Genomic DNA, 27,683 nt, shown 5'->3' on the forward strand with positions numbered 1-27,683 from the left:
ATGATTCAGCTTTATCAAATGATTCATTTCACTGTCTTATTTGTTTTGGTTTCGGGTGGTAAGTATGATTTGATTTTAAAATATAAACATTATGGACCAGAAGTTGCCTGATTCTCTAAGTGTATTAGAAATCCACATACATTTGTCAAGGAAGCTGCCTGTGAACTTATAGAAATAGGAAAAAATTCTATTTTCCTAGAACAGTTGTAAATGAAAGGAATTTCCAAAGCATCTGTTATTTTATCCAGAAGAGCAAGACCATTTTAGGGGTAGTGGCAGGAATTAGGTTGCTCATGTTATGAGATAAAACATAATTTTTGGAATTATAACTTTGAATCAGAGGTTCCCTTTGATATGAAAGACTTGGAAATACTCTTTAGGGGACTTCTATTACTTCTGGTTTGTCTACAACCCTATCTCCTGCCCCTCCAAGGTATAATCATGGACTCCCCTTCAAATCATGCAGCCTCACAAGGCTTTGAACAATGAACAATGAACGGGTTTATTGTAAATCAAAGAAAACAAGAGATTCCTATCAAAGCCTTAGAAAGTAACAAATTAGTAAAATTCCTTACAGTGTCCAGTTTAGTCTTCATCATTTACCATCGACCCAGATTGTTTGGGCTCCTGCTCTAGGTGATCCTATTGAGGCTGTCATAATTATCTTCCTCGTCCACCATGTTCCTCAACCTATAGTTTTCCTGAGTTCCTAGAAGTTAGTACCTGTGGCTCTCATTCTTGCTCAATACAGCACTGGATGTCCACCTCATCTCCTCTTAGGAATAGAATCATCCTATCCCACTGCTATCTGCTTGTCATTATCTCAGTCTGGTTATCACATGGTCAACATTTTCCCTTGGGGTGCAGTGGGGAATGCTTCCAGAAATCCTCTGAGACCAGATATTATAGTGGGAAAAGCACTAGCTCTGGGTCTAGAGATATAGCTTCAAACATAGGCCCTAGTCGCTTGATCTTGATCTCAGGTAAGTCATTTTTCTGAGGCTCAGTTTTTTTATCTTCATACTTACCTTACAGGTGTGTGTGTGTGTGTGTGTATGTGAGGAACAGAAACAGAGGAAGAGAAAAGACATAAATGGAGAGAGAGAGAGAGAGAGAGAGAGAGAGAGAGAGAGAGAGAGAGAGAGAGGGGCAGACAGAGACAGACAGAGAGAGGCAGAGAGACAGACAGAGGCAGAGACAGAGACAGAGGTAGAGACAGAGGGACAGAGAGAAAGAGAAGGAGAGGGAGAAGGAAGAGAGAGATGGGGAGAGGGAAAGGGGGAGAGGGAGAGACAGACAGAGAGAGAGAGACAGAGAGAGGGGGAAGAAGTGAGAAGGGAGGGAGGGAGAGAGGGGGATTGAAAGGGGCAGGGGCAGGGAGAGAGGTACTTTACAAACTTCAAAGCATTATCAAATTGTAAGTTATTACTATTGGTATTTACCTAAGATGGGAACAAGGGACTTTCCCCTATTGCGTCTTCTTCAAACTTAGGTCTGGAGTCAATGGCCCTTAAGAAGTCATGGCCCATGCTTATTAATTTGCTGATAGATTTCATCCACTTCATTTGTTTAGCAAACCACTATAATGATTATATATGTCTCCAAAAGTGAAGTAGGATAAATGCTGCCCATATATATTATTATTTTAAATCTGTGTCTTTATTTTAAAAACAAGAGAATACAACTGGGATTTTGACAAAGAAATGGAGATGTAATTATGTCACCATTGTTTCCATAGAAAAGTGTGACATCCTTGATTAATTCTATATAAACAACTGGATATTTTGGGTGAGTCAGGCAATCTGGTCATCAGAGTCACATGTATATGTTCATAGAATTAAAGTTCAAGAAAATTTATTTACAAGTAAAAATATGCTAGACATATCTTTCTTTGATGATTAGGAAGGCAGTTCAGGATTTTGTATTATCCCAAAGGCATCTCTAGATTTCTTGTCATCTACTGGGAAAAAAAGTAAGGAATTACAAGTAATCAAGATTTTTTTACTGTAAAACTGGTCCAAGGTCACTAAGAAATTGCTTCAAGATTTCTCACTCTATGCTGTTGTGACCACTTACAAGATTCAATTATAAAATCAATTACGAAAAAAGAGCACTAGGCATGATTCCATAAACACTTTCTTATCTTTCATTTCCTAAAGACATTTGGGGTTGGCCTTATCATTTAAATGAGGTAATTAATAACATTATTTAATGCACTATCAGTATCAACAGCCATAGATACAGTGTTATATTTAGAGTCAGGAAGATTAGGGTTCAAATTCACTTCTGGTGCTTCCTAGCAGTGAGACCTCTCTAAGCTTCAGGCAACACTTTTACATCAAAGTCAAAAACAGGAATCTAGTAGAGAAATATCCTGCACAGATTAATAACATGCCACATCAGTAAGGTGGTTTTCTATAGTCTTCATGGGACTCTGGTTATGGTAGAGTTGCTAGAATGCTAGCCCTAGAATCAGGAAGACTCATCTTCATGAGTTCAAATCTGGTCTCAGACACTTTTCTAGTTGTGTAATCCTGGGTAAGTCATTAACTCTGTTTGCCTTAGTTTCTTCATATGAATCATAAACTGGGGAAGTACATGGTAAACTGATTCAATGTCTTTGCCAAGAAAACCCCTCAATGTTGTCAAAAAGAGTCAGATACAACTGAAATCACTGAACGGCAACAACAACAAATTAGTTATGACAAGAAAAATAAATTCCTTTTGAAGACGGCATGACTTCAGAATTCAGACTGAGAATCAATGCAAAATGAAGTCCAAAGGAAGTAAAAAAAAACCCATAGACAAGCCCTTTAACACCCCACCCCTTCAGATATAAACCTAATTTATGATCACATATCTTCTATATCAGATTCCCAAAGTGGGTGCCACCGCCCCCTGGTGGGTGCTGCAGAGATCCAAGAGAGCAGTGATGACCACAGGGGCATTTATCTTTCCTATTAATTGCTATTAAAATTAAAAAAAATTAATTTCCAGGGGGCTAAGTAATATTTTTTCTGGAAAGGAGGCAGTAGGCCAAAAAAGTTTGGGATCCACTGTTGCATATGAATCACATTGTAAAGGTTCCTCAAACATCCCCACCCTAATTTTTCTCTCTTTTTTTTGGGGGGGGGGTTAAGGGAATAATAATGCATGTTTTGTTTTTTTATTTTTTCCAGGTTATATGTAAATACAATATTAATAATAGTTTTCTGACATTTTACAATGCATATTATCTTTCTCCCTCCCATCTCTCCCTTCTCCTCAAGATATCAGTAATATATGATTTAGGTTGTACATGTGCTATCAAACAACGCATGATTCCGTTTTTGTCGTATTGTGAAAAAAGGTACATATCATTGATACTAGAGAAAAAAAATCATGAAGGAAATAAAATGAAGAATGGTATGCTTCAATTGTCATTCAGACTTCATTCGTTTCTCCTATTGTGGTTGATAGCCTTTTTCATCTTGAGTCTTCCCTCCCTAATTTTCAGAATCTCCTAGTCCACTAGTTCCTTCCCTACTGCCTTCAAACGTGTCCTTTCATTATTATTATCGTCACCCATTCTTCTCTCACTAGCTTGTATTTACTGACTTTGTATTTATTTTGTATTTATCCTGAATATGTTTGTTCTATACATACATCTATAAATACTGTATTTTTAGTTTAGATAGATATCTTTTAGATAGAACTCAAGTTCCTTGAGAAGAGGAACTGGGTTTCTTAATGGCGACTGGGCTTTTTGTCCCAGATCTACCATTAATTAGCTATGTGATCTAAAGCAAGTCCCTTAACCTCTTGGAGTTTATCTAATCAATCAATCCTCAGGCATTTTATTCAGTGTCTAGGCATTGTGCTAGACACTAACACAGTACCCAACATAGAGCAGGTTCTTAAATAAATTTCTGTTGATTGACTGCTTAATTGATTCCACTTTGGGGTTTACTGTCTATCAAGGGTACCTAATCTGTTGTCTGTCTGGAAGAAAACTCTCTAATTAGGTGCCTCATTTATCCTACCACAGAATGTATGACTGAGCTGTATAAAGACATATACTTTCAGGGAGGAGATGTGGCTACCGTTTTTACACCGAATGCCAAGTACTGCCAAATAGTGTGTACCTATCACCCAAGATGTTTGCTATTCAGCTTTCTGCTTGCAAGATCAACTCAAGATACCAGTAAATGGTAAAGATTTTTGATTCCAGAAGGAAAAATGTACACATATATGTATGTATAGATATACACATATTTTTATGTTATAGAACCAATCTGCTTGTATATTCCCAATTGGGTTTGGATGGTACTGTGGACTTAGAAGAAGGCAAGCTGACCCTATCCTTCCCATAAATATTTCCTTGTCCCACAAGTTCTTGCTAGGTGACTCACCAGACAATTCTGTAAACTGAATTTACTGCCTGGAGTCAGTGACTACCGATGGATTGGTGAAGGTAACATAGAAATGAAAGGGATCTTAGATATCCATCCTGACGGCCACAAGGAGAGCTATGAATCAATTATTGCTGTTGGCATTGCTGCTGGATCAGCTTCTGCTCATAACCTCTTTCTCACTGGAAAAGCTAGCTACTTCAAGTCATCGAGCACAATCATAGACTTGGGAGGCTCTTAAGAGATCATCTAGTCCAATTTCTTTCATTTACAAAAAAGAAAACAAAATCCCATGTCCAGTGCCTAAAGCACACACTAGGACCTTAATTAGTTCTTACTGATTGATTGGATCAAAATGGTTAAATGACTTGTCTGAGTTCTCATCGCTAGTTCCTGGTAGACCTTGGACTAAAAGCCCATTCACAGCTATTACATTAGTTTCTACAGAAAACAGATTAGCAGTTAACAGTAATCCTCAGTCCTTTATTCCAAACAAATGGCACATGTAGGAACTCTGGGCATTATGGAGCTGTTGCAAGTTTGTTTTTTTTTGGAAAAGAGAGAGTTTGAGGATAATTTTTATCATTATACTTAGATGTATCTCTGACTCTGTATATTGTCATTTTTCAAAATAACCGTGTGCCTGATTAGAGTGTACCTATTATGTGCCAATTCAAGTTGCCTTCATTTGAGGCTACATTTAGGGTGCCATATAGTTATACTAGTTCTATCTGACTCCAGGAGCTTAAATGATGGGTGAGTGTGGAAAATTCTTTAAATTATATTCTAACACTGGGGATCTCAAGTCCTGACCTTTGACTCTTGCCCACTTGGGAGACCCAAAGAGCGAGGAGAATTTTGTTTTGAGGCTTGGTCTGCACACAAACCACTATGACCAGTTTGACACGTGTTGTGGCAACTGTCGCTACTTAGCTATGAATGACAAATGTCTCTGCCTTTTCTAAATCATTGCCATTTTACTTAGTCTTGACCCTCAAACTATGCCTATTTCTCTAGTATATACAATTAGTGGCTCATTCAATGACCTTTAAGGTGAGTTTCAACTCTAAATCTTAAACTTCTATACCAGATTCTAATCCTGTACCCCATGGTTCCATTTTGAAAAAGTAGTCATCTTATAAATAAGGATATGGTATTATATTATTTTGTATTAGTTTGTAGAGAAGTAACAGTGTTTTTTATGGCTTGTGCCCATAGATTATAATCTTCTACTAAAATATGTTTCAGTATTTGTATTTTCCTTTTTAAGACCTCATTTTAGAGATGTAACTTACTGGTGCCAGTATGCCTCCCGATATATAGGGTACATATGATAACACATAAGGATAGAATCATACTTTTACTGATCTATAGAGATGAAGGTCACTTTAAAGTCACAATGTGCCAAGAAAATATTTTTGATTAAGTGTGAGGTTCTTTTTTTGTTTTTCTTGGTTTTCTGTATTCTGTTTTCCAGGGAACATGTTTTGTCTTTAATCACTTTCACTGATTTCCTCTACTTTCTAAACATAGGTTTGCCTGCTTCCTGAAAGACAGTGTCACAGAAACATTGCCAACAGTGAATATGACGGGAGCAATCTCTGGGCATTCCTTTAAACAATGTCAACACCAATTAAGTGGTAAGATATTTGAGTGATCAATGAAAACAATCTTAATTGAGTCCTTATTTTCTTGTAAAGCATAGTGTAGATATTTTAATTTTAATTTATAAATATTTTTCCATGTTTACATGATTTATTTTCTTTCCCTCCCTCTTAGAGCTGACAAGCAATTCCACTGGGTTGTACAAATATTATCACTGATACCTATTTCCTTATTATTCATTTTTGCTATAAAGTAATCTTTTAAAAAACAAACCCCAAATCACACACCCATACATACATATGATAAGTGATGTCAGATGTTTTTCTTTTGCAATTCTATTCCCATAGTTCTTTCTCTCAATGTGGATAATATTCTTTCCCCTAAGTCTTTCAGGAGTGTCCTGGCTTGTTGCACGGCTATAGCATAGATATTTTATTTCAATTCTTTTTCATCATTGAGTCATATTTTAGTCATGTCTGACTCTGTTCCACTCTTAGGGTTTTCTTGGCAAAGACACTGAAATGGTTTGCCATTTCTTTCTCCAGCTCATTTTATAGATGAGGAAACTGAGGCAAACAGGATGAAGTGACTTCCCCAGGGGTCACGCAGGTAATGTCTGAAGGTGGATTTGAATTCATGAAGCTGAGTTTCTCTAATTTCAGGCTGGACACTCCATTGTGTGTTGCCCTATTGCAATTATGTATTGACTAAATTGTTATGAAATAATAAGTTGAACATGGATATGGGGATTGATTATATCCTCAATATTCTAGAAGCCTTAATTCCTACTATGAAGATTTATACTTTCACTCCCAGTTATCAATATTCCCTTTATTTCCTCTCTACTTTTTCTAATCTTTTCTTTTTCTACCACATTTCCTATGCCCTTTAGGGACTCCTGTTTTTATTGACTTCTGAAAAAAAATCAGTGCAGAAATAATGAGAAGACAAAGGGAAAGAGTATGGATATGAGGACAGTCACCATGAGTGATGATACAAAGATATAACATAGACTAATCATCAAACCAGCACAAAACATGGCACAAAGTCCTGAGATGTGAGAGATAAAGTCTTTGTCCTCAAGGAGCACATTTTTTGGTAGTGGAAACAGCATAAACATAGATGCAGGGATATAAGAAAAAGGATTTCCAATCATTGCTTACATGAATCAGCTCTATAATGTAACCCTAAGTAAGAGCTAGGTGGTGCAATGGATAGAGCACAAAGTCTAGAGTCAGCAAGACTCCTCTCCTTAAGTTCAAATCTGACCTGTGTGATCCTGGGCAAGTCATTTAACCTTGGTTGCCTCAGTTTCCTCATCTATAAAATGAGTTGGAAAAGGAGATGGCAAACTACTTCAGTATCTTTGTCAAAAACAATCTGAAATGGGGTCATAAAGAGTCAGACACAATTGAAAATGACTGAACCACAACCTTTAGTATCAGGAAGATGCTCATGCTGATAGAGAAAATAAGTAACTGCATAATAAAAAGTAGGGGGTTGGGATGAGATTATCAGAAGCCTAAATATATAATAATAATAACACTTTGAAGTTTGCAAAGGACTTTTTTTAACATATCTCATTTGATTGGCCAATAACTCATGAAGTAGTTGCTATTATTATCCTCATTTTGCAGATGAATTAATGGAGGCTATAGGACTTTAAGTGGTTTGTCCACGGTCAGAAAGCTAGTGTTTGAGGCAGGATTTGAATTCAGGTCTTCCTGACTCCAAGTCCAATATTCTTATCCACTATACTATCCAGAGATTCTTGAAGGCTGGGATTGTGGTTTATTCACTTTTGCATCCCCTAAATAGTGCTTTAAAATAGTATTTAAAACATTTGTTGAATGAATAAATGGGAAAACATGAGAAAAAGGCATTTAATTTAGGATAGTGTTACTAATGGGTCTGGGGCTGAGGATCAGCAATGCTACCACTTACAAAAGCTTCTTGACTTACATGAACCAGGATAACCCTGAGACAGCCTAAGCCCAAAGAGATTGGAGTCAGGCTTTTCTCGTACTCTCTAGCTCATCCTGGACAAAGACCAACAGGGTGTCTTCTAAATAAAGATTCCAAATGTGCAAAATAATATCACAAGACATGACAGCTACCTCTTTCCTCCAGAGCCAAAGCACCTGTGCCATCTCTCATACAGTCAAAGCATATATTCAGTTCCATATGTTGGTGCTGGATTCACTCCTACTAAGAAGTGAATAAGAAGCAAGTGAATCAAATATTGTAGAATGTTGGGAAATGGAAAGGATATTGGTGTTATTTCACTGGGAAGGCAGTTTAGCATTTTGGAAAAGAAATATTGGATTTGGAATTGGGGGATCTTCACTCAAGTCCTGGCTGAATGACCCCAGGTAACACTTTGAGTCCCAGTTTCCTACCTGTAAAATGAATATGACGATAATAATTTTACTACCCATATCACAGAATTATGGCAGAAGGAATACAGATTCAAATGAAATAAAGTATATAAAGTACTTTCTTTAATATATGTATTTTTAAACCATGTATCTCCATTTTAGAAAAACTAAAAATGCATGAGCTACTTATGGGTCTGGACCAATGTTGCCATACTTAAAAAAAAAAAAAAGCTTTGATCTGCTCAGTTTCTGACATGGGCCCATTCATGACCTCTCCTTTAGGTATCCTGGTAGATCCCTAATTCCGGGACTCACCTGATTGACATAATCCTTTGTAGCTCAGAAGTGCCAAGCTCTAGAGACTTATCAACCTGCAATGGCTGAGATTAGAGGTGTGAGATACTGTTCCCAGCTTACAAAATGCTTTCTAACACTAAATTATCACATAAACACAAGTTATTAGTATTATTTTTGCAGTGAAAAAAATTAGGTGGATACAAAAAGAAATAAGGGAAGTTGGGAAAGAGAGCTGGAAAATAAGTTGGGAAGAAAGTTACTGGAAGAGAAGTATGGTGGTCATAATTGGTCTCAGAGGTCCCACATACAGTGATTATTAGAGAACACTTAAGATAACATTTCTATTTCTTTTGCTTATCCAGCATGCCACACAGACATCTACAAAGGATTAGATATGAAGGGGATGAACTACAAATCCTCTGTTACCACAAGTGTTCAAGAATGTGAAGACAGATGCACCAACGATGCCCATTGTCACTTCTTCACCTATGCCACGCGGATGTTTCATAGTGAGACCCATCGGTAAGACAGGTCTAAGCTGTGACTAAAGCTTTCCCCAAAGGTGAGGGGAAAAATGAAATATCTGTTGCCTTATGGTGTGATACAAGGAACAGGCAAAATGATATGGTAGAAAGAGACTTTGAGTCAGGAGAGAAATAAGTTAAAATATTATGTCTGACTCCTAGGTGGGTGATGCTAGGCATCATCTCATCTTTCTGAGACTTAGATTCTTCATGTGTAAAATGGGGATAATAATAATAATACTTATTTCAGTTGTATCCAACTCTTTGTCACCCCATTTAGAGTTTTACTGGCAAAGAAACTCGAATGGTTTGCCATTTACTTCTTCAGTTCATTTTACAGATGAGGAAACTGAGGCAAATAGAGTGAAGTGATTTGCTTAATGTCACACAGCTGGTAAGTGTCTGAGTTTAGATTTGAACTCATGAAGATGAGTCTTCCTGACTCCAAGCTCAGTTTTCTATCCACTATGCCACCTACCTGCCCCAATAATATTTGTAATAACTACCTTAAAGACTAATTATGAGATTCTGACTAAATATGTGTGTAAAACATTGGGCTAACTTTAAAGTACTATACTAATGCCAAATTTCCATTATAATATATTATATTACATATTAAATTATAACATCATATTATTCATTATATTATACTATGCTATGCCTTGTTGTTTTATATCATATCATATAATATCTAATGTCATATCACTAATAAAATATATCACAACATAATATAATAATTTATTATTATTATAATTGTTATTTGCTATTTCTTATTCTGGGTCCATGGTACCATTTGGGCATGGAGCTATATCATCAGGAAACTCCTATGCTAATTGAGAGCAATAAATTTCTGCAAGTTGGAGTCTTAGGGATTTGGCTGAAAGGACAAAGATTTATTCATTTGCCCATGATGATGCTGATGAAGGCAGAACTCAACCCTGGTCAATCCTGAATCCAGCTCTCTATCTACTATACCAGTGGATAGAGAGACTGCTTGGCTCCAGTTATTATTATTTTATAAGATATGAGAGGAAACAAGCGATTCAGTACAAAATATTATATGTACTAGACTCCATAAAAATGATGTTGTTCAGTCATTTTCCATTGGTGTCCAACTCCCTTTAAACCTATTTCAAGTTTTCTCAACGAAGATACTAGAGAAATTTGCCATCTCTTTCTTCAGTTCATTTTACAGAGGAGGAAACTGAGGCAAACTGGTTAAGTGTCTTGCCCAAGGCCACACAACTAGTAAGTGTCTGAGACCAAATTTGAACTCAAGAAGATGAGTTTTCCTGATTCCAGGCATAGTGCTCTATCAACTGTGCCACCTAGCTGCCCATGAAGAGATTCAGAAGAGAAAGCCCATATCCTTAAAAAACATATAAATCCAATGGGGGTAACAACTAAAGCAAATGCACAATAGGAATGAGAAAACATCCAAACCACTCCTGGGAAAAGAATATTGGGCCAGGAGTCAGTAGAACTAGGCTAAGTCTCACATTTTGCCACTACCTGTGATATTTTCTGTCTTTTAGCCTCAGTTTCCCCATCTGTAACGTGATGTTTTGCATCTCTATGGTCCCTCCTAGCTTTTATGATTTATGAATTAAAGCATTATCTAAATCTGGATTTTAATGGTCTTAGGGTATGCCACCACCAATTTTATGAGTTCTTTGTCACAAAATTAGAATATAGATTTTTTTGTGTTTGTATATATATATGTATATATGTATGTATATATATATATATACTATATATAGGTATATAGAAATATATATATAGATAGATAGATATAGATAGATCCAATTCCTAATTTTAATAGGGCTTAATTTTTATTACCTTTCTGATATCAGATCAAATTGAGTTTGATTCTCCTCTCTAGCATGGGAGTCAGTGAATTAAAATTCCTCCTCTGACATTGTGTATGCCTCTAGCCAAGTTTCTTAGCCTTTCCGAGTCTCCATTTTCTCATTTATGAGATAAGGGATCTGACCTGGACAACCTCTAAAGTATTTTCTCTTTCTAAATCTATGATGCTGGGAACCTGTAGTATGATCTGATGCTCAGCATGGTGGTAGGATGCTTTCTCTATCACTGGACGTGTTTGAACAGAGAGGCTAGATGACCATATTTCCAAGGGTTTTTCCCCCATTAAATGAAGAATGGATATCATTACGTGAACACTGAAATTCTATCATTTTAAGGTATGCTTAAGAAGTCTGATTTAATTGGATGACACAATTATTCAGAACATGCAAATCATTGTGGATTAGCCTAAACTATATTTTGGAAACAATAAAAATGGCATATAGCTGTTGGCTGATGAATTCCCAAGTAAACCATCAATTTTTCTCTTTTTAAATTTAGCAATGTGTGCTTATTGAAATATAGTACAACAGGATTCCCAACAAAAATAGAGATGCTTGAGAATGTGATATCTGGATTCTCACTGAAATCTTGTGCAATTTCTAAAATGGGTAAATATATATATGTGTCGCTATATATTTTCCCCTCCCTAACTTTTAGGTTTTTCTTTTCTTGAAAGTTGTTTCACTCTTTCTTTGTTGGTCCTTTCACTCTTGTATTCATTTTGTGGCATTATTTTAAGATTGGATGGAGAGGATTCTCATAATGACTTTGAGCTTCTCTGCTCTACTGTGCCATCTTGCCCTCTCTATATTTTTTACCATGATGCTTTGCTAGATCTTTTAAATATAAGGCGTTGAGAGTCTAACTTAGAACAACAGGATCTATACAACTGTTATTACATACCTACTTAAGATAAAGCACTATGCTAGGGAAGTTGTAAAGCTTAGATAAGACAATGTCCCTGCCTTCATGGAGTTTCCAGTCCAGTGGGAGGATAAGCCGTGGATATAGATGATTATGATACATGCAATATCAGAGGATAAGTAAAATAGAGAAGTGTCATATCATGATGTTTTACAATCAGACCACTCTGAGGAGCTTTTCATCTGAGATATCTCTCAGAAAAAAACTATAATTTTGTAACAAAAAAATAAATACGTGGGAAACTTTTCATTAAAAAAGTTTTACTTTTAAAAATTGAAAAATGTGTCATCTTGCCATCTTACTTATCAATTTAGCACACTGAACTAAATCTTGTGATTTAGGCAATGTTGTTGATGTAAACACCATCCTTAACACTAGTTATGGAACCCTTGAGGGACTTCACTATTGCTAGTGACCTTAGCACAATTAGCAAATTATAATTTATTTTCAAATTATAGTGCATTCATTTATTCCTAAATTATAATCATCATCTCAAATTATATTAGAATCATTTATTTACCTATGTCTGGATATGTGAATTTACCAAGGGTATTGGGTGATCCCAGTGAGGACTATTCTATCAACATAAAGCTGCACCTTCTCTGAAATGTAGTCATTGAGAAGTGTCTGGAGTCCCTGAGAGATCAAATGACATGCCCAGAACTGTTCAGCCAGTTTGTGTCAAAAGTAGGACATTGGCCCAGGCTTCCAAAGTCCAATACCAATTATCTCTACTATACTACATTTTATGTTTGTTTTTTTCTCCCTAATTCTTAAAAAACTTTTTTTCAACTGGCAAATACTCATTTTCTCTTCTTCCTGTCCTATTCCTAATCTAAAAGATAAAACAAAAAAAACCTGGAATTAATATGTATGGTTGAGCAAACAAATTCCCACATTGTCCAAGTCCAAAAAAGTTGCTTGAGTCAGCGTTCTTAAATCTATCAAATGCATTTGTCTTTACTCTGTGGTTATTTTTCTGGTTCTGCTCAACTATTTCTTTATCACCATATTCAAATTTTCTGTTTCTTCTGAAAGTCATTCTACATTTCACTTTTTTTTTCAATATAAATTCTCCTGGTAGAAGGCAGACGATATTTTTCATTTTATTTTTGGATCCCAAGTGCCTAGCACATGTTTCGTAATGAATAGAGATGCTCAATGAATGAACAAATGAATTCCACTTTCATTGAAATGACCAAATATTAAATTTCTTCTGTTTGGTAGCTTGCATCCGGGACATCTTTCCTAATACCGTTTTTGCTGACATCACTGAAGACAGTTTTTTCACTCCGGATCCTTGGGTGTGTCAACGCATTTGTACTCATCATCCCAAATGCCTTTTTTTTACATTTCTTTCCAAAGAGTGGTCTACAGAATCCGAAAGGTGAGAGGGCAAAGCCAATATGATGTGTTTCCTTTAAAACAAAGCTAATCAAAGCTCTTTAAATTTCTAAAAACTTTGAAAGGTCCCATTTTAAAATATTTATAAGAGAAGACTTGAAAAATGTTTCAAAGTTTAAAAGCAGCCACAAAGATTGAAGTTTTATGGTACTCATCTCTGGATGTGATAACTCAGCTATTCTCAAGTTTGATCATACTCGTAAGACTAAAGTCCATCAGTGCTCAAAGGTACCACTCTTTCCCTTCCTCTTACCCTCTCAGAAAGTCTCAGAATAGTTTGGTTGGTTCCTTTCTCAGAACCTGACACAGTACTAGTCCATTAATAGGATGGGACTTATATGTGGAAAAAGTGTGATTTCAAGAGCAGAAGGAAAATGATCCCTTCCAATACCATCAACCCATCTTAGTGCCTGAAATTTCATCATTAATGATCCATTTATTGCCCTCTTTTCCTATGTTCTCTTTTACAAATACAAATGTAGAGGGAGAACATGCTAATATGTATTAAGTTTTGTTTCATGGAAAACAAAGAATTTAGAACCCAAAGACTTTGGGGATAAATCTTGGCTCTATCCTTTGCTATCCATGAACTTTGCATAAATCAGTTCTTGTGTATGTGCAAAATAAAATAAAGGAGTTGTATGAAATGATCTCTAAAGTTTATTCCAAGTGGAAGTGTTTTGTACTGAATTATAGATTGTTTTTACTTCTTGTGACTTGAGGGACCTAGGGAGCCTCAAAATTCCTGAGGAGAGAGAAGTGGTATTAGTTGTCAGGGAAGAAGATAGGTGCATTAAAATTTGCCCATTTGATAGAGCATTGGACCTGGAGTAAACAAGACCTGAGTTCAAATCCAGCCTCAGTCACTTACTAGCTGTGTATATTTGGGCAAGTTACTTAACTTTTGTCTCAGTTTTCTCAACCAGAAAATGGGCATAATAGCACCTACCTCCAAGGGTGATTGTGAGGACCAAGAAAGAGTGTATAACATATTATAAGTACTTAATACATGCTTGTTCTTCTTCCCATCCCCTGCTGTTCACCTCTCAGTGGTTCACTAGGAAAATTGAGACTCTAATTATGACTCGTGGAAATATTTTGGAGCTGCAAGAATTTCACTGTCTTTGGTCTAATAGCATTTTCAAACTTTTATTTTAGAAATCTTTGCCTCCTTAAAACCTCCCAAAGTGGAATTCCAAGTACACGTATCACTAGAAAGAATGCCTCTTCAGGTTTTAGCCTGTTAAGTTGCAGACACAGTGTTCCAGGTAAACACCATAACATGTTTGGTAATGGTTGGGTTTGACCTAGAGAATTTTTATCACAAAATATGGTTAATATATGTATCTTATCTCATATCTTATGTGTGTTTGCTGTCCAGTATTTTGTCATGCCTCCATTTATTACAACACTGATTTCTTGGGAGAGGAACTGGATATTTTCGAGGTCAAAGATCACAGTGCCTGCCAAGAAAGGTGCACAAACACCATACGTTGCCAATTTTTTACCTACTCATCACCTGGAGAAACATGCAACAAAGAAAAGTAGGGTGGATTTTTAACTATTGCATGGGAGAATTATACAACCACTTGAAAATGCATAGATGCTCTTCCTCCCCCTTCCCCCTCGCATTCTTATTTATAATGCTTTATTTCTTTCATTTAGAGGCAAATGTTATTTGAAAATGTCTTCAAATGGATCCCCAACTAAAATACTTTATGGAAAGGGAGGCATTTCTGGTTACACTTTAAGGCTATGTAAAATGGAGAATGGTAAGTGACATGTCACTTGAACACTCTGTCTTGTGAAATTTTTAAAAAGTGATAAAATATCCTACATGATATAACTAAAGACCTATTTGCCAATTAAAATAATTATTTAAAAAACCATTAGCTTGATCACAGAGTTTGACAATTATTTGCTTTCTCAAATAGGTCGTGTCTCATTAATTAGAATGGTATCTCCTTGTAAGCCTAGGGAAGATCTTCCCCTCTCAGGCTCTCTGACATCTCCTCTTCTTTTCTCTTGTACCTGCCCATCTATATATCCATTGTCTCCTTTTTAGATTGTAAGTTCTTGGAGGAATGAGGTTGTTTAAGCTTTGTCTTTGTATACCTAGGGCCTAGAAAAATGCTTGACATATGGGGGGGTGCTTAATAAACACCTGTGATTCAAATATGGAAAAATGTTTTACATGATCATGCATGTAAAATCTATATGAAATTGCTTACCATCTCAAAGGGGGATATAGACTGGGTAAGGAGGGAGGGAGGGAAAGAATTCAAGATTCAATATTCTTTGAAAAATGTTGGAAACTTTTTACATGTAATTAGGGAAAATTAAATTAAATTAAATTTTTTTAAAAGATGGAAATAGAATAAACACGTGTAACTGATTTTTAAAATAAGCACAGGTAGAAATGGTCAGATATTCAATAAATTCTTTTTGACTTGTTAATTGGAGACAAAAAATGATTTCTTCATTGACTTTTCACCCTGAGGCTACAGGCTACTAATTAGTTAAAACTCACTATTCCACCAGAGTGAACGATGATTTGCCCCAATCATCTTCAATTACCCTGCTTCATAAAGCTCATGTTTTCCTTCCTACTGGTGTTTATTTTTTCTTCTGTCTTTTGATCTAGGAATAGGAAGCAAATCAATTCTACCATTGCTTTGGGGAGAAGGCATCCTGTCTTATTATTCTCATATAATTTTTATTAGTTTCTAGACCTAAACTCTCCTCTCCAGGGGCCCTCCTCATATGAATTATCTCCCTTAATTAGAACATAAGCAGCTTAGTAATTTTTACCTTTGTGTTTACATGTCTCAGGCTTAACACAAAGCTTGGCACACAGTAAGTCTTTAATAAATGCTTTTCATTCATTTATTAATTTATTCATTATTACCTAGGAGATTTATAATTAGATAATATAGAAGGAAAAATAGATCTACTCTAAATCTATCAATCATCTATTATCTATATTGGATTTTTTGTTACTTATTAATTTTTGTTTTGAAGCATGCACAAACAAAATAAAAGGAAAAATCGTTGGAGGAACTAATGCAGTTCTTGCTGAATGGCCATGGCAAGTAAGCTTACACATCACATCACCTATTCAGAAACACCTGTGCGGAGGATCCATCATTGGAAACCATTGGATATTAACAGCTGCCCATTGCCTTGAAGAGTTAGTCTTTTTTCTCTTTTAAAAAATGCCAATATTCATACTTGCCATTAAAATTCATTAATTACTAATGAAACTCTCAAAATATATGCAGTAGAATACTTGAGCTGGAAGGGATCATTGACTGGTAGGTTCCAAGCTGGAAGTGACCTTAGAGGTTGTCTCGTCCTCTTATCTAATAGATGAGGAAATTAAAGACCAGAGAGACTAAGGGATTTGTCCAGGATCACATAACCGTATTTGTACCCAAGTCTTCCAACACCTATTCCAATTTTTTTTTGTTTCCACTAGACCATACCTCCCAGTGGATATCATCTATTTGAGTCCCTTCATTTTGTATGTACAGAAAATGTACCTCTTAAAGGGGTTTGCTCAAGGTCACCTACCTAGTACATGTTTTACATCTATTGAGATAATCATGTTGGTTTGATTATTGATATGGTCAGTTATGTGGGTGGTTTTCCTTGCATTCCTAGTATTTAACCCACCTGGTCATAGTGAATAATCCTTGTGATAACTTGCTGTAGCCTTTTTGTTAGTATTTTATTTAAGATTTTTGCATCTATGTTTATTAAGGAGATTGGTCTTTTCTTTCTCTATTTTTGGTCTGCTTGACTTTGGAATCAGTACCATATTTGTTTCATAAAAAGAGTTTAGCAAGACTCCTTCTTTGCTTAATTTGTCAAATAATTTGTTGGGATTAGTTGTTCTTTAAATGTTTGAGAGAATTCACTTATGAATCCATCTGGCCCTTCGCATTTTTTTCTTAGGCAGTTCCTCGATTTGTTCAATTTCTTTTTCTGAGATGGGATTATTTAAGTATTCTATTTCCTCTTTTGTTAATCTAGGCAATTTATATTTTTGCAGAAATTCATTCATTTTATCTAGATTGTCATATTTATTGGCATATAATTGGACAAAATAGTTCTTAATAATTACCTTAATTTCCTCTTCATTAGAGGTGAGATCATGCTTTTCATCTTTGATACTGTCAATTTGATTCTCTTCTTTCTTTTTTATTAGATTAACCAGTACTTTATATATTTTATTTGTTTTTTCAAGGTATAAGCTCCTAGTCTTATTTATTAGTTCAATAGTTCTTTTATTTTCAATTTGATTAATTTTGCCTTTAATTTTTAGGATTTCCAATTTAGTTTTTATCCAAGGATTTTTAATTTATTCTTTTTCTAATTTTTAAAGTTGCAAACCTAATTCATTGATCTCTTCTCTCTCTATTTTTTTTGGTATAGGTATTCAGAGATATAAATTTTCCCCCAAGTACTGCTTTGGTTGTATCCCATAGATTTTGATGTATTGTCATTCTCTTTAATGAAGTCCATAATTGTTTCTATGATTTGTTTTTTGATCCACCAGTTTTGAAGAATTATATTATTTAGTTTCCAATTAATTATAAATTTGCCTTTCAATGGACCCTTGTTAAGTATAATTTTTATGGCATTATGATCTGAAAAAGTTGTATTTATTATTTCTGCTTTTCCACATTTGTTTTCAACATTTCTATGCCCTAGTACATGGTAGATCTTTGTATATGTACCATGTACTGCTGAGAAGAATGTATATTCCTTTTTATCACTGTTCAATTTTCTCCAGATAGCTATAAACTCTAATTTTTCTAGCATTTCATTCACTTCCCTTTCTTCTATCTTATTTAATTTTTGGTTTGATTTATCTAGTTCTGAAAGGGGAAGGTTGAGATCCCTCACTAGTATGGTCTTACTATATATTTCCTCCTTAAGTTTCTTTAATTTTTCCTTTAGAAAAATACCATGTGGTGCATAAATGTTTAGCAATAATATTACTTCATTGTTTATAGTACCTTTTAGCAAAATATAATTTCCTTCCTTATCTCTTTTAATCAGATCAATTTCTACTTTAGCTTTGTATGGTATAATGACTTCTACTTCTGCTTTTTTTTAACCTTAGTTGATGAATAATAAATTTTGCTCCAGCCTTTTACGTTTAATCTGTATGTGTCACCTTGCCTCAAGTGTGTTTATTATAAACAACATATAGTAGGATTCTGGTTTTTAATCCACTTTGCTATCTGCTTCTATTTTATGGGTTCATCCCATCCACATTCTGTGTTATAATTACTGTGTATTGCCCTCCATCATATTATCTCCTTTAGATCCTTCTCTATTCCCTTTTACTCTGTTCTTCCTCACCAGTATTTTGTTTTTTGTCACCCCCCTCTTCCTCTTCCCTTCAATTACCTCCCCCTTCCCTTATCTATACCCCCCCTGAGTATACTTGTTTTTCCCTCTCTGAGCCTGTTACAGTTCAAGAAAGTTTAATCATTGCATGCCACCACTCTTATCCGCCCCTCTCCATAATGACTTTTCTTGCCTCTTTATGTTATATAATTTACCCCATTCTATCTCTCCCTTCCCTTTGCTCTCAGTGCAACCCTCTCTTTCACCCCTTGATTTTTTTACATATCATTCATATGCATACATATCATATATACATTTCATTTCATGTCACCTTATATTATCATATACATCGTATCATCATAATCACCTTACTTCCCCATCCTCTTTCTGGGTAAATTCCTTCTATCTTCTATACTACTAAGAGTAATTTTTGAGAATTACAGGTATCCTCATCCCATGTAGACATATGCCCACTTCAGCCCAGACTGCCCTGAGATGGGACTCTAGACTTCTCCATAGGTTTGAAATTTCAAAAGGTATGGGTTGGCTTATATCACTATTTGTCCAGGCAGGATTTCAGGGTCTAGATTTTGGCTTGGGATTAGATTCCAAACCTGGGACAGCAGATGTGGGGTGGGGGTGTGGCTTGATCTTGGTTTGCTATTCCCTCCTTGCTATAGTCTTTTACTGGCTCTGGTCTCTTCTCACCCCAGTGTCCCAGATGTTCTCTGCTTACCTTTTAGGTTTTTCTTTTCTTGAAAGTTTTACTATTTCTCTTTGTTTTTTCTTTCACTCCTGTATTCATTTTGTGGTGATATTTTAATCTTGGTTGGAGAGGATTCTCGTGGTGGCACAGAGCTGCTCTGGATTACTCTGTCATCTTGGCTCCACCAAGGGAAGGCATTTCAATTCAAAACATCTGTGACACTACTGCAGAATATACGTAGTACATGTTGGAGTTGGGCCTTCAACTCAAATCTTCTGACCATGTTTTATAATATACCCCAACCCCTCATACTATTGCAATGTTGGCTTATGATTAAATAAGAACCAAGAGAAAAGACTAATCCAAAGCCTACCAATGACAGTCATTTAAGTTTCATCTCACGTGAAGAAATATTTCTATTCAATTTTATAACATACTACCCTAGGACCCCCTTCACATCTCCATGAATATCTAGATGCTTCCCTTTGGAAATTTCCTCCCCTTTTTTGTTTTATATTCACCCACCTCTTTGATGAACCTTATTGATGGTATAAGGGGAGAGAATCATTTCCCAGAAGAATTTTGCCAAGGTTAAGCAAAATAGAAACATTCACACTGGAGAGTTAATGTCCCAGGGAATTTTAAGGAGTCACAATTTCTCTCTCTTACCTAGGAATATTCCCTAGGCTTTGTCTCAATTTAGATTGCATCTCTAGGGATTGACAAAGGAGATGTAATCAGATGCCATAAAAACAATCTTAAAGAATCATAGAGCAATAACAGTGCTTAGATATCTCCTAGGTCAACTTTTTTACTTTACAGAGAAAGAAACCAAGGGCCAAGGAGACTCAGAGACTTTGCCCAAAGTTCTTCAGCTAGTTGGGGATAAAGTCTGAACTGGAACCCATTTCTCTTGACTAGCATTCAGGTTTCTGGAACCTATCTATGAATGTGTGTGGGTGGGCAAGGGGGTGGATGATGGAACTGGTTAATAATTTTTCTTCCTTGTGTAAAATTTATGCTAGTAATTCTCTTCTCCCTATGAGTAGGAGATTGGTTCCTAACATTCTGTGACTGTTCACACTTATTAGAATTTTATCATTATTTTTTTTGTTCCAAGTACATCAGAAACCTACAATATAATATGTGTAGGAGAGACAAGTAAAAGAGCTCAAACTTTACTAAGCTATTTAAAATCCATCAATATTTCTAATATTTTGTAAAAAGGAAATAAACTCAATTTTCTGCTTTTGCTATTTAGACTAGAGGCTGCTACAGATTTACATGTCTATGCTGGCATAGTCAACCAATCTGAGATACAAGAAAATACTCCATTCTTCAGAGTTCAAAAGATAATCATTCATGATAAATATGAAATGGCAGCATATGGGTATGACATTGCCTTGTTGAAAGTTGAGGCTCCTATTAATTATACTGGTAAGTAAATATTGATCAAGAAACATTAGCTATGTTCCCCAGATGTAATATTGAGGGGTATCAACCATGAGATCTAAAATTGGTAATCTAGACAATTGTTTTGCTATCAGGGAAGACAAGGAGTCTGGGCAGTCATGGGGATCGTGCTCATATCCCTAGTCAGTGTTGGCGAACCCTTTAGAGACCAAGTGCCAAATTGTACCCTCACACTACATGTGAACCACCCCTTCACTCCAGACAGTGTTCCCATTGGGCTGCTGGGCAGCGGGGCACATGGAGGGCAATTGTCTTAGTGTCTCAAAGGTGAATCTTCTGCATGATTATTGAACATTCTAAAAGGGGTAAGGAATACTGGGGGAAGCTTCATCTTTAAGAATAATTTAGAATCATATAACTACTGATCTGGGCAGGAATTTTGTCATTTATTCCAGGCCTTTTCCAGAAAAATATTGAGAGAGAGAGAGAGTTAGAGTGTCTGTCTAAGGGTCACACAGTAAGTTAGTGGTTGAGATAGCATGGCCCTATGGGAAGACTGACAGACTTTAAATCATAAAATCTAGATTCTTTCAATTACGAGGTAGTAATGGGGAAGTTAATTTCTCTGAGCTTCAGTTTTCTCAATTATACAATGGGGATTATAATCCTAGCATCACTTACTTTGGGGAAACTAGGTGGAAGAGTAGATAGAACACTGGATCTAGAGTCATAAAAAGTCATCTTTCTGAGTTTAAATCTAGCCTCAGACACTTTGGAGTTGTGTGACTCTGGGCAACTTAAGCCTGTTGACAGTTTCTTCATCTATAAACAGTTCTGGAGAAGAAAATGGCAAACCACTCCTGTATCTTTGCTAAGAAAATTCCAAATGGGATCACAAAGAGTCAAACATGACTGAAATAACTGAACAATTAGTAATACAGATTTTATAGAGTTGTTGTAAAGACAATACTTTGTAGAGGCAACATGGTCAAGTTGAAAAGAGTCCTGGACTTGGAATCATAGACCTGAATTTGAATCCTACTATCACTTGCTATTTGTGTGACTTTGGAGAAATAATATACCTATTCTGTCTGCAGTTTCTTCATCTGTAAATTAGTTGGAGTAGGTGGTCCCTACCATCACTTCCAAATTAATTTTATGATCCATAACAAGCAATAATAATAGGAACTCTTTTTATTTTTAGGTTTCTTGCCTCCTAGCTCAGGGTTTTACTGGGGAAGGAAAAGAGGGGAACAAGAATTTATTAAGTATGCGAAAGGCACTGAAACATAGTTCTATCTCATTTGATTCTCACAATATTGTGAGGTAGGCGCTATTACACTCATTTACAGATGAGGAAATTGAGGCCGACATGTCTAGAGACACACAGTTAGTTTGAATCTGGATTTTAACTCAGATCTTCCTGACTCCAGAACCAGTACCCTCTCCATTGGATCATAATGTAGCATAGTAGAAAAGTGCTAGATTTGACATTATGAAGCCTGGGTTCAAATCCTGACAGTCCTTTTTAGTCTCTACTTTTACAAGTTACTGACTCTCTGTGATCCTCAGTATGTCCATTTGTAAAAGGAGAGAGAAGAACCAGCTAATATAATTCTAAGATCCTTCCAAAGTCAGAATTCTGTGATCATCTATAACCAATTTGTGTCCTCTATGCCAGGGGTCAGCAACCTTTTTGGCCGTGAGAGCCATAAATGCCACATTTTTTAAAATGTAATTTCGTGAGAGCTGTACAGTGCTCACAGAGTGCCTGAAAAAAATTGACTTTATGGCTCCTGTAGAAAGAGCCATATCTAGCCCTCAAAAGAGCCAGATATGGCTCGAGAGCCATATGTTGCCAACCTCAACTCTAGGCAATAAAGACAAAGGACAAAGTGGTGAAAGTAGAGACTTAGAAAACTCTAATTAGGTGGGAGCATGGTGGGGGGATTTCTCATTGGGAACTATTTCTTTTTAATAACTAAACTTTAAAAATTACATTTTAGTTCTCCAGCAACCCATATGCCTTCCTTCCAAAGAAGATGGAAAAACAATATATGATGATTGCTGGGTAACTGGTTGGGGATATACCAAAGAAAGAGGTAATGAATATGTTTTTAAATACACTTTGCTCTTTAGGAGGTATTTAACAGTAGTGAGTGTGCTCTGTCAGATTTAGAACTGGAAGGAATTTGAAAGATCATCAGATCCATTCCTAAATTTTTCAGATGATAAAACTGACACTAAGAAAGGTTGAGTAAATTATCCAGGGTCACACAGCTCATAAGGTTATGAGGTAGGATTAGAGCTCAGGTCATCCTGAGCCCCAGAGCCCAGACTTCTCTCTACTATTTCATCTATTTGTCACTTTGGTTCACATATCTGAAGAGAGCAACTTAGCAGTAAACTACCTTTTTAACTCATTGCAAATTTACCTCCTTCATGAAATCTCTTTTCCATAAAAATTGCACTACTTCCTGCTCCTTGAACCTAATCTGGGGCTCCTGCCTCTGTTCATCCACACAAGTTGTGCCCCTAAGCCTAGGATGTCCTCCCACTTTTTGTGATCCTGTCTTTATGAATCCCTCTCTTCCTTCAAGGTCCAGCTCAGGTGCCATAGGAAACTTATCACTCATCCCCACAACTGAATGTATTCTTTCCTTCCTTAAATAATTCAAGAGCATCCCTTTGCTCTAGACTTTTCACATCAGATTTCTATTATATTCCTCTGTGTATTTCTTTGTAATATATTCTCTCACCAGAAGTTGTAATATGTGGAGTGGTCACATCTTGGTATAGCTATCTTGATAGGTGGCTTACGCCAGGTTGAGGGTAACTGTCATGCCTCGAACCCGTCCATGAGTTAGGGGATTCATCTAACCCAAGCATGTAAAGACTTTCCTTGAAGGAATGGATGGATGAGAACAATTTTTTCCAATGGCCATGAAGTTAGCAGAAATAGACATGTGGAATGCTTAAAGCTTGGTCAGACACCAAAGACACCAAGGTCATCCACTGCATCCTGGACCATTACTAGTTTTCTTGACCTTTATCTTGCCATTGGACTTCAATGACTCCAGAAGAGAGTGAGCCTGATGAATTTGTGCAACTCTGCTTCACTTAAAACCAACTGATAAGTAAGTCAAGGCATCTCCCTGTGATGTCATTGGTTCTCTTCAAAGCCGAAGGACAAACAAAATTATTTCTCTTCATTTATTTCATTTTTTCCCCAGCAGAATTTGAACTGAAAGAGTCTATCCACCTTCTCCTAAGCAAAGGGTTTTATGCCTTACGTCCACCATGAGTCCTTCCCTTGCTCTTTGGGTCACCTAAAAGTTTGATTTTATGCCAAAGGAGAGAAAAACGATCCAGTGAAGATAGAAGTCTGGCAGGATTTCAGATTCAAAATCTACCTTTAAATTGCCTTGAAATTCAAGCATTCTAATAAGCTGACCCAATGATCATTAGTAAAGGATACAGCACATTAAGGATTGTTTCCCTCCCAAAATATGGTGTTGTGTAGTGGATAGCAGGTTGGCCTCCAAGCCAGGAAGACATGGGTTCAAGTACCACTTTTGTCATATATGGATGTATGACCCTGGAAAAGTCACTTAGTTTTTCCCTACTAGTCAGAGAAGGTTCTAGTAGGTAATGTCTGAGTCAACAGTCCTAGTAAGGAACTCTCTCAACAAGTGAAATCATAGGTTACGTCTATCCTTTTCCCTAAGAATACATTATAGCTCCAGGGGATTTCTGAGATTTGTCAATTTTTTAATGTATCTGGTCAACAACATGTATAATGTTCTTGCAATATGGAGTTTTCTAGGTTTTTACAAAAGCAAATATAGAGTATGTGTGCCTGCAACTAAATTTTTTTCTTAGATGTCTCATCATGGCTAAGTGGTGACCATAGGCTTTCAGGTGCATGTGAGAAGATTACAAGCTCTAGTAGTTTCTACTGAGCTCAAATGGCAATGAGTATGGACCTACCCATGGATGTCTTTGTCCTCCAAGGACCAGCCTGGTTGAATTTGAAGAGTATAATGACCAGAAAATAGATGTTATTTTTCAGTCAACTCTGGAAAGATTGAAGATATGGTGGAGTTGTCATCTGGAGGAAGTATGAATTCCAGTGAAATCTCAGATACCAAAAACAGTGAAGCATATGCTAAAATAGCTTATAATATTTTCAAAGGATCTGGGTTCTTATCACCATCCAACTTGCAGGTACACCCTCCAATTGGTGGCTAAGGATTTCCCCTTTCTAATCCCATGCAATCTTTGACCATTTCTTTCTGTACATTCTACCTTGAGGAGCTATTCTTTTAAAGGTGAACTTTCTTTTAGTTCCTTTAATAGTTTGTGGATACTCAGGCAGCCCATCCATTATCCTTCTTTGTTGTTATATGACCAGCCTAATTGTCTCACCTTTGACAGTCTTTTACACAATTTCTCTTATGCATCTTTCCTACTGGTATTATAAATATACTTTATTTATGTCTACCATGAGTCCTTCCTTTGCTCTTTGGGTCACCTCAAGGTTTGATTTTCCTCAGAACCTGTCTCATGTTTTCTAGTCAACAGCAAGCTATTTGTCTATTTGTATTGAAAGGTTAGATGTTTGTAAAAGAGAATTGCTTGGGAAACGTGAAAATGCTGGGTAATTCTTTTTTTCAAGTGGGATCTAGCCCAATGACCTTGTTCTATTTGATTCTAGGCTTAGCTCATTTTCCATTTGCTGCCTATCCTAATATAAGTATATTTATGGATTAACTCAATGGACTGCCCATCCAACATTTTGTCATAATCAATCAACCAACCAATTGAAGCATCTATTATCTAAGGGATAGATATTTGTCATTCACTTTTTTTTAATCTTGTGTAAACTGCAAAGCCAAGATTGAGATTATTTTTGTAGAGCATGAAAAACCAAAGAGGTCATCTATTCCAACATAGATGAGGAAACTGAAGCTCAAGATGGTTGAAGTCACACAGATTTTCAGTGACTATGGGTTTCATTGAGGAATAAGTAATGATTTGAATTCCTCTAGTATTCTGGGCCTTAATTAAATATATTTATAATAAATTATATATACATATGTAATTACATTTAAAATAATCTATAAACAAAATTTATTTATGTATAAAATATATTTATATAATGTATATGCATATTATATATATACACACACGTACTTTAATTTTCAAGTATATATCACTTGTAATATTTAAAATCCAAAGCCTTTCCACTGTAGGAAAAGTACAAGACACTCTTCAGAAGGCTTCTGTTCCTCTGATAACAAATGAAGATTGCCAGATGAGATACAGAGAACACAAAATAACCAATTGGATGATCTGTGCTGGTTATAAAGAAGGCGGGAAAGATGCTTGCAAGGTAAGTGAAGAAGCTCGGTTCAAATGTGTGCCTAAATATGGGAAAGCTTTCATGAATTATTTGGAAATGGGGGAGGTAGCAAGTATTTATTACATGTCTACTATGTGCCAGAAACTGTGCTAAGCACTTTATGGATATTATTTCATTCGATCCTGTAAGATATAAATTAATATCAATAACTCCAAGTATTATATTTTATAAAATTTATTAGTAATCGCTTGAAGTAAAAGAAATAAAAGAACAAAAGTATAAAACCTAAGTAAAACCACATGAGTAAAATTCTCCTGCCTGGCTCTTACCCAGCCTCCACAACTACCTTACCAGGAGAGAGAGCTCAAGGGGCAGGGTTATATCAAAATATATCCTCCCTACGTTAGCACGTAACACAAGAAGGAAAAGGGGAAGCTGGGAAAGAGAGTTCTGGGGAGAAAATTCTAATTATGCAATCCTTACAACAACTCTCTGAGGGTCATCTCTATCTCTGTCTATACATGTATGTGTCATTTGTATATATGTAAATGTGTATATAGACACACACACATATACCTAAATTACCTCCCGTGACTATTTCATATGTATGGGTTTATGTCCACTTCTAAAGTATGTACTCTGAGGAAAAAAAAAAGCAATTACATGTCATTTTGAAGCATTAAGGCTGAGGCACAATGTCAGAAATCTCTGATCAGTCTTGAGGTTGAAGCCCCTTGGAAGTGAAAAATGGACATTTCTAAAACCTTTTCCCTCTCTCCATGTCCCACAGGGAGATTCTGGAGGCCCCCTGTCCTGCAAGCATAATGGTATATGGCAGTTAGTGGGTATAACCAGTTGGGGGGAAGGCTGTGCTCGCCCGGGACGTGCTGGTGTTTATACCAAAGTGGCTGAGTATGTGGACTGGATTCTAAAAAATACCTCAACATGAAGAAGACCCTCAATGTCTTTTACGTCTAGGAAATAAGAAATGTGTTTAATTGCAAGACAGTTTCGCAGAACATTACTTCCTTTGGTACACCTTCCAAAGACATCTGTTTTCCTTCGATTTTACTGTGAGAGACAGACATGGTGAAGTGGCAAGCTGATTTTGAGAATCTGGGTTCAAACTCTGCCTCTGATAGGTACTGGCTGTATGACTTCGGAGATGTCACTTATACTTTTGTTCTCAGCAACTATCTGAGTCTAAGTTGCCCCTAGGTGCTAACCCGTACTGGTAGAGAGGGTTTCCTCACCTGAGACTAATATGCCAGTAAAATCACAGGTCTAATTCCTATTCCCATCCCATATGATTATTCTTGCTTGTCTGCAAACAAAACATGACAGAAAGAAAGAAAGCAAAATTTCAGCTTTTTTATGATTTAAAAAAATAAAGTATTAGTGTTGATCAGTCTGCCTCATATTTATTAAGTTAAAGACATGCCATGT

General features: G+C 36.2%; 1 protein-coding gene across 1 annotated transcript; it reads left to right on the plus strand.

Moving 5' to 3' along the window:
* Positions 1–27,186, plus strand: F11 (coagulation factor XI). The gene is made up of 14 exons (XM_044680731.1): positions 1–58; positions 4,028–4,190; positions 5,925–6,031; positions 9,034–9,193; positions 11,563–11,672; positions 13,216–13,375; positions 14,551–14,660; positions 14,774–14,936; positions 15,058–15,164; positions 16,414–16,582; positions 20,721–20,896; positions 22,879–22,974; positions 26,128–26,267; positions 27,028–27,186. The coding sequence occupies exons 1-14, from the start codon at positions 1–3 to the stop codon at positions 27,184–27,186; spliced, it is 1,878 nt and encodes a 625-aa protein (XP_044536666.1).
* The last annotated feature ends 497 nt before the right edge of the window (positions 27,187–27,683 follow it).

Source organism: Gracilinanus agilis, chromosome 6, assembly GCF_016433145.1.
Source record: "Gracilinanus agilis isolate LMUSP501 chromosome 6, AgileGrace, whole genome shotgun sequence".
In the NCBI taxonomy this organism is placed as follows: domain Eukaryota; kingdom Metazoa; phylum Chordata; class Mammalia; order Didelphimorphia; family Didelphidae; genus Gracilinanus; species Gracilinanus agilis.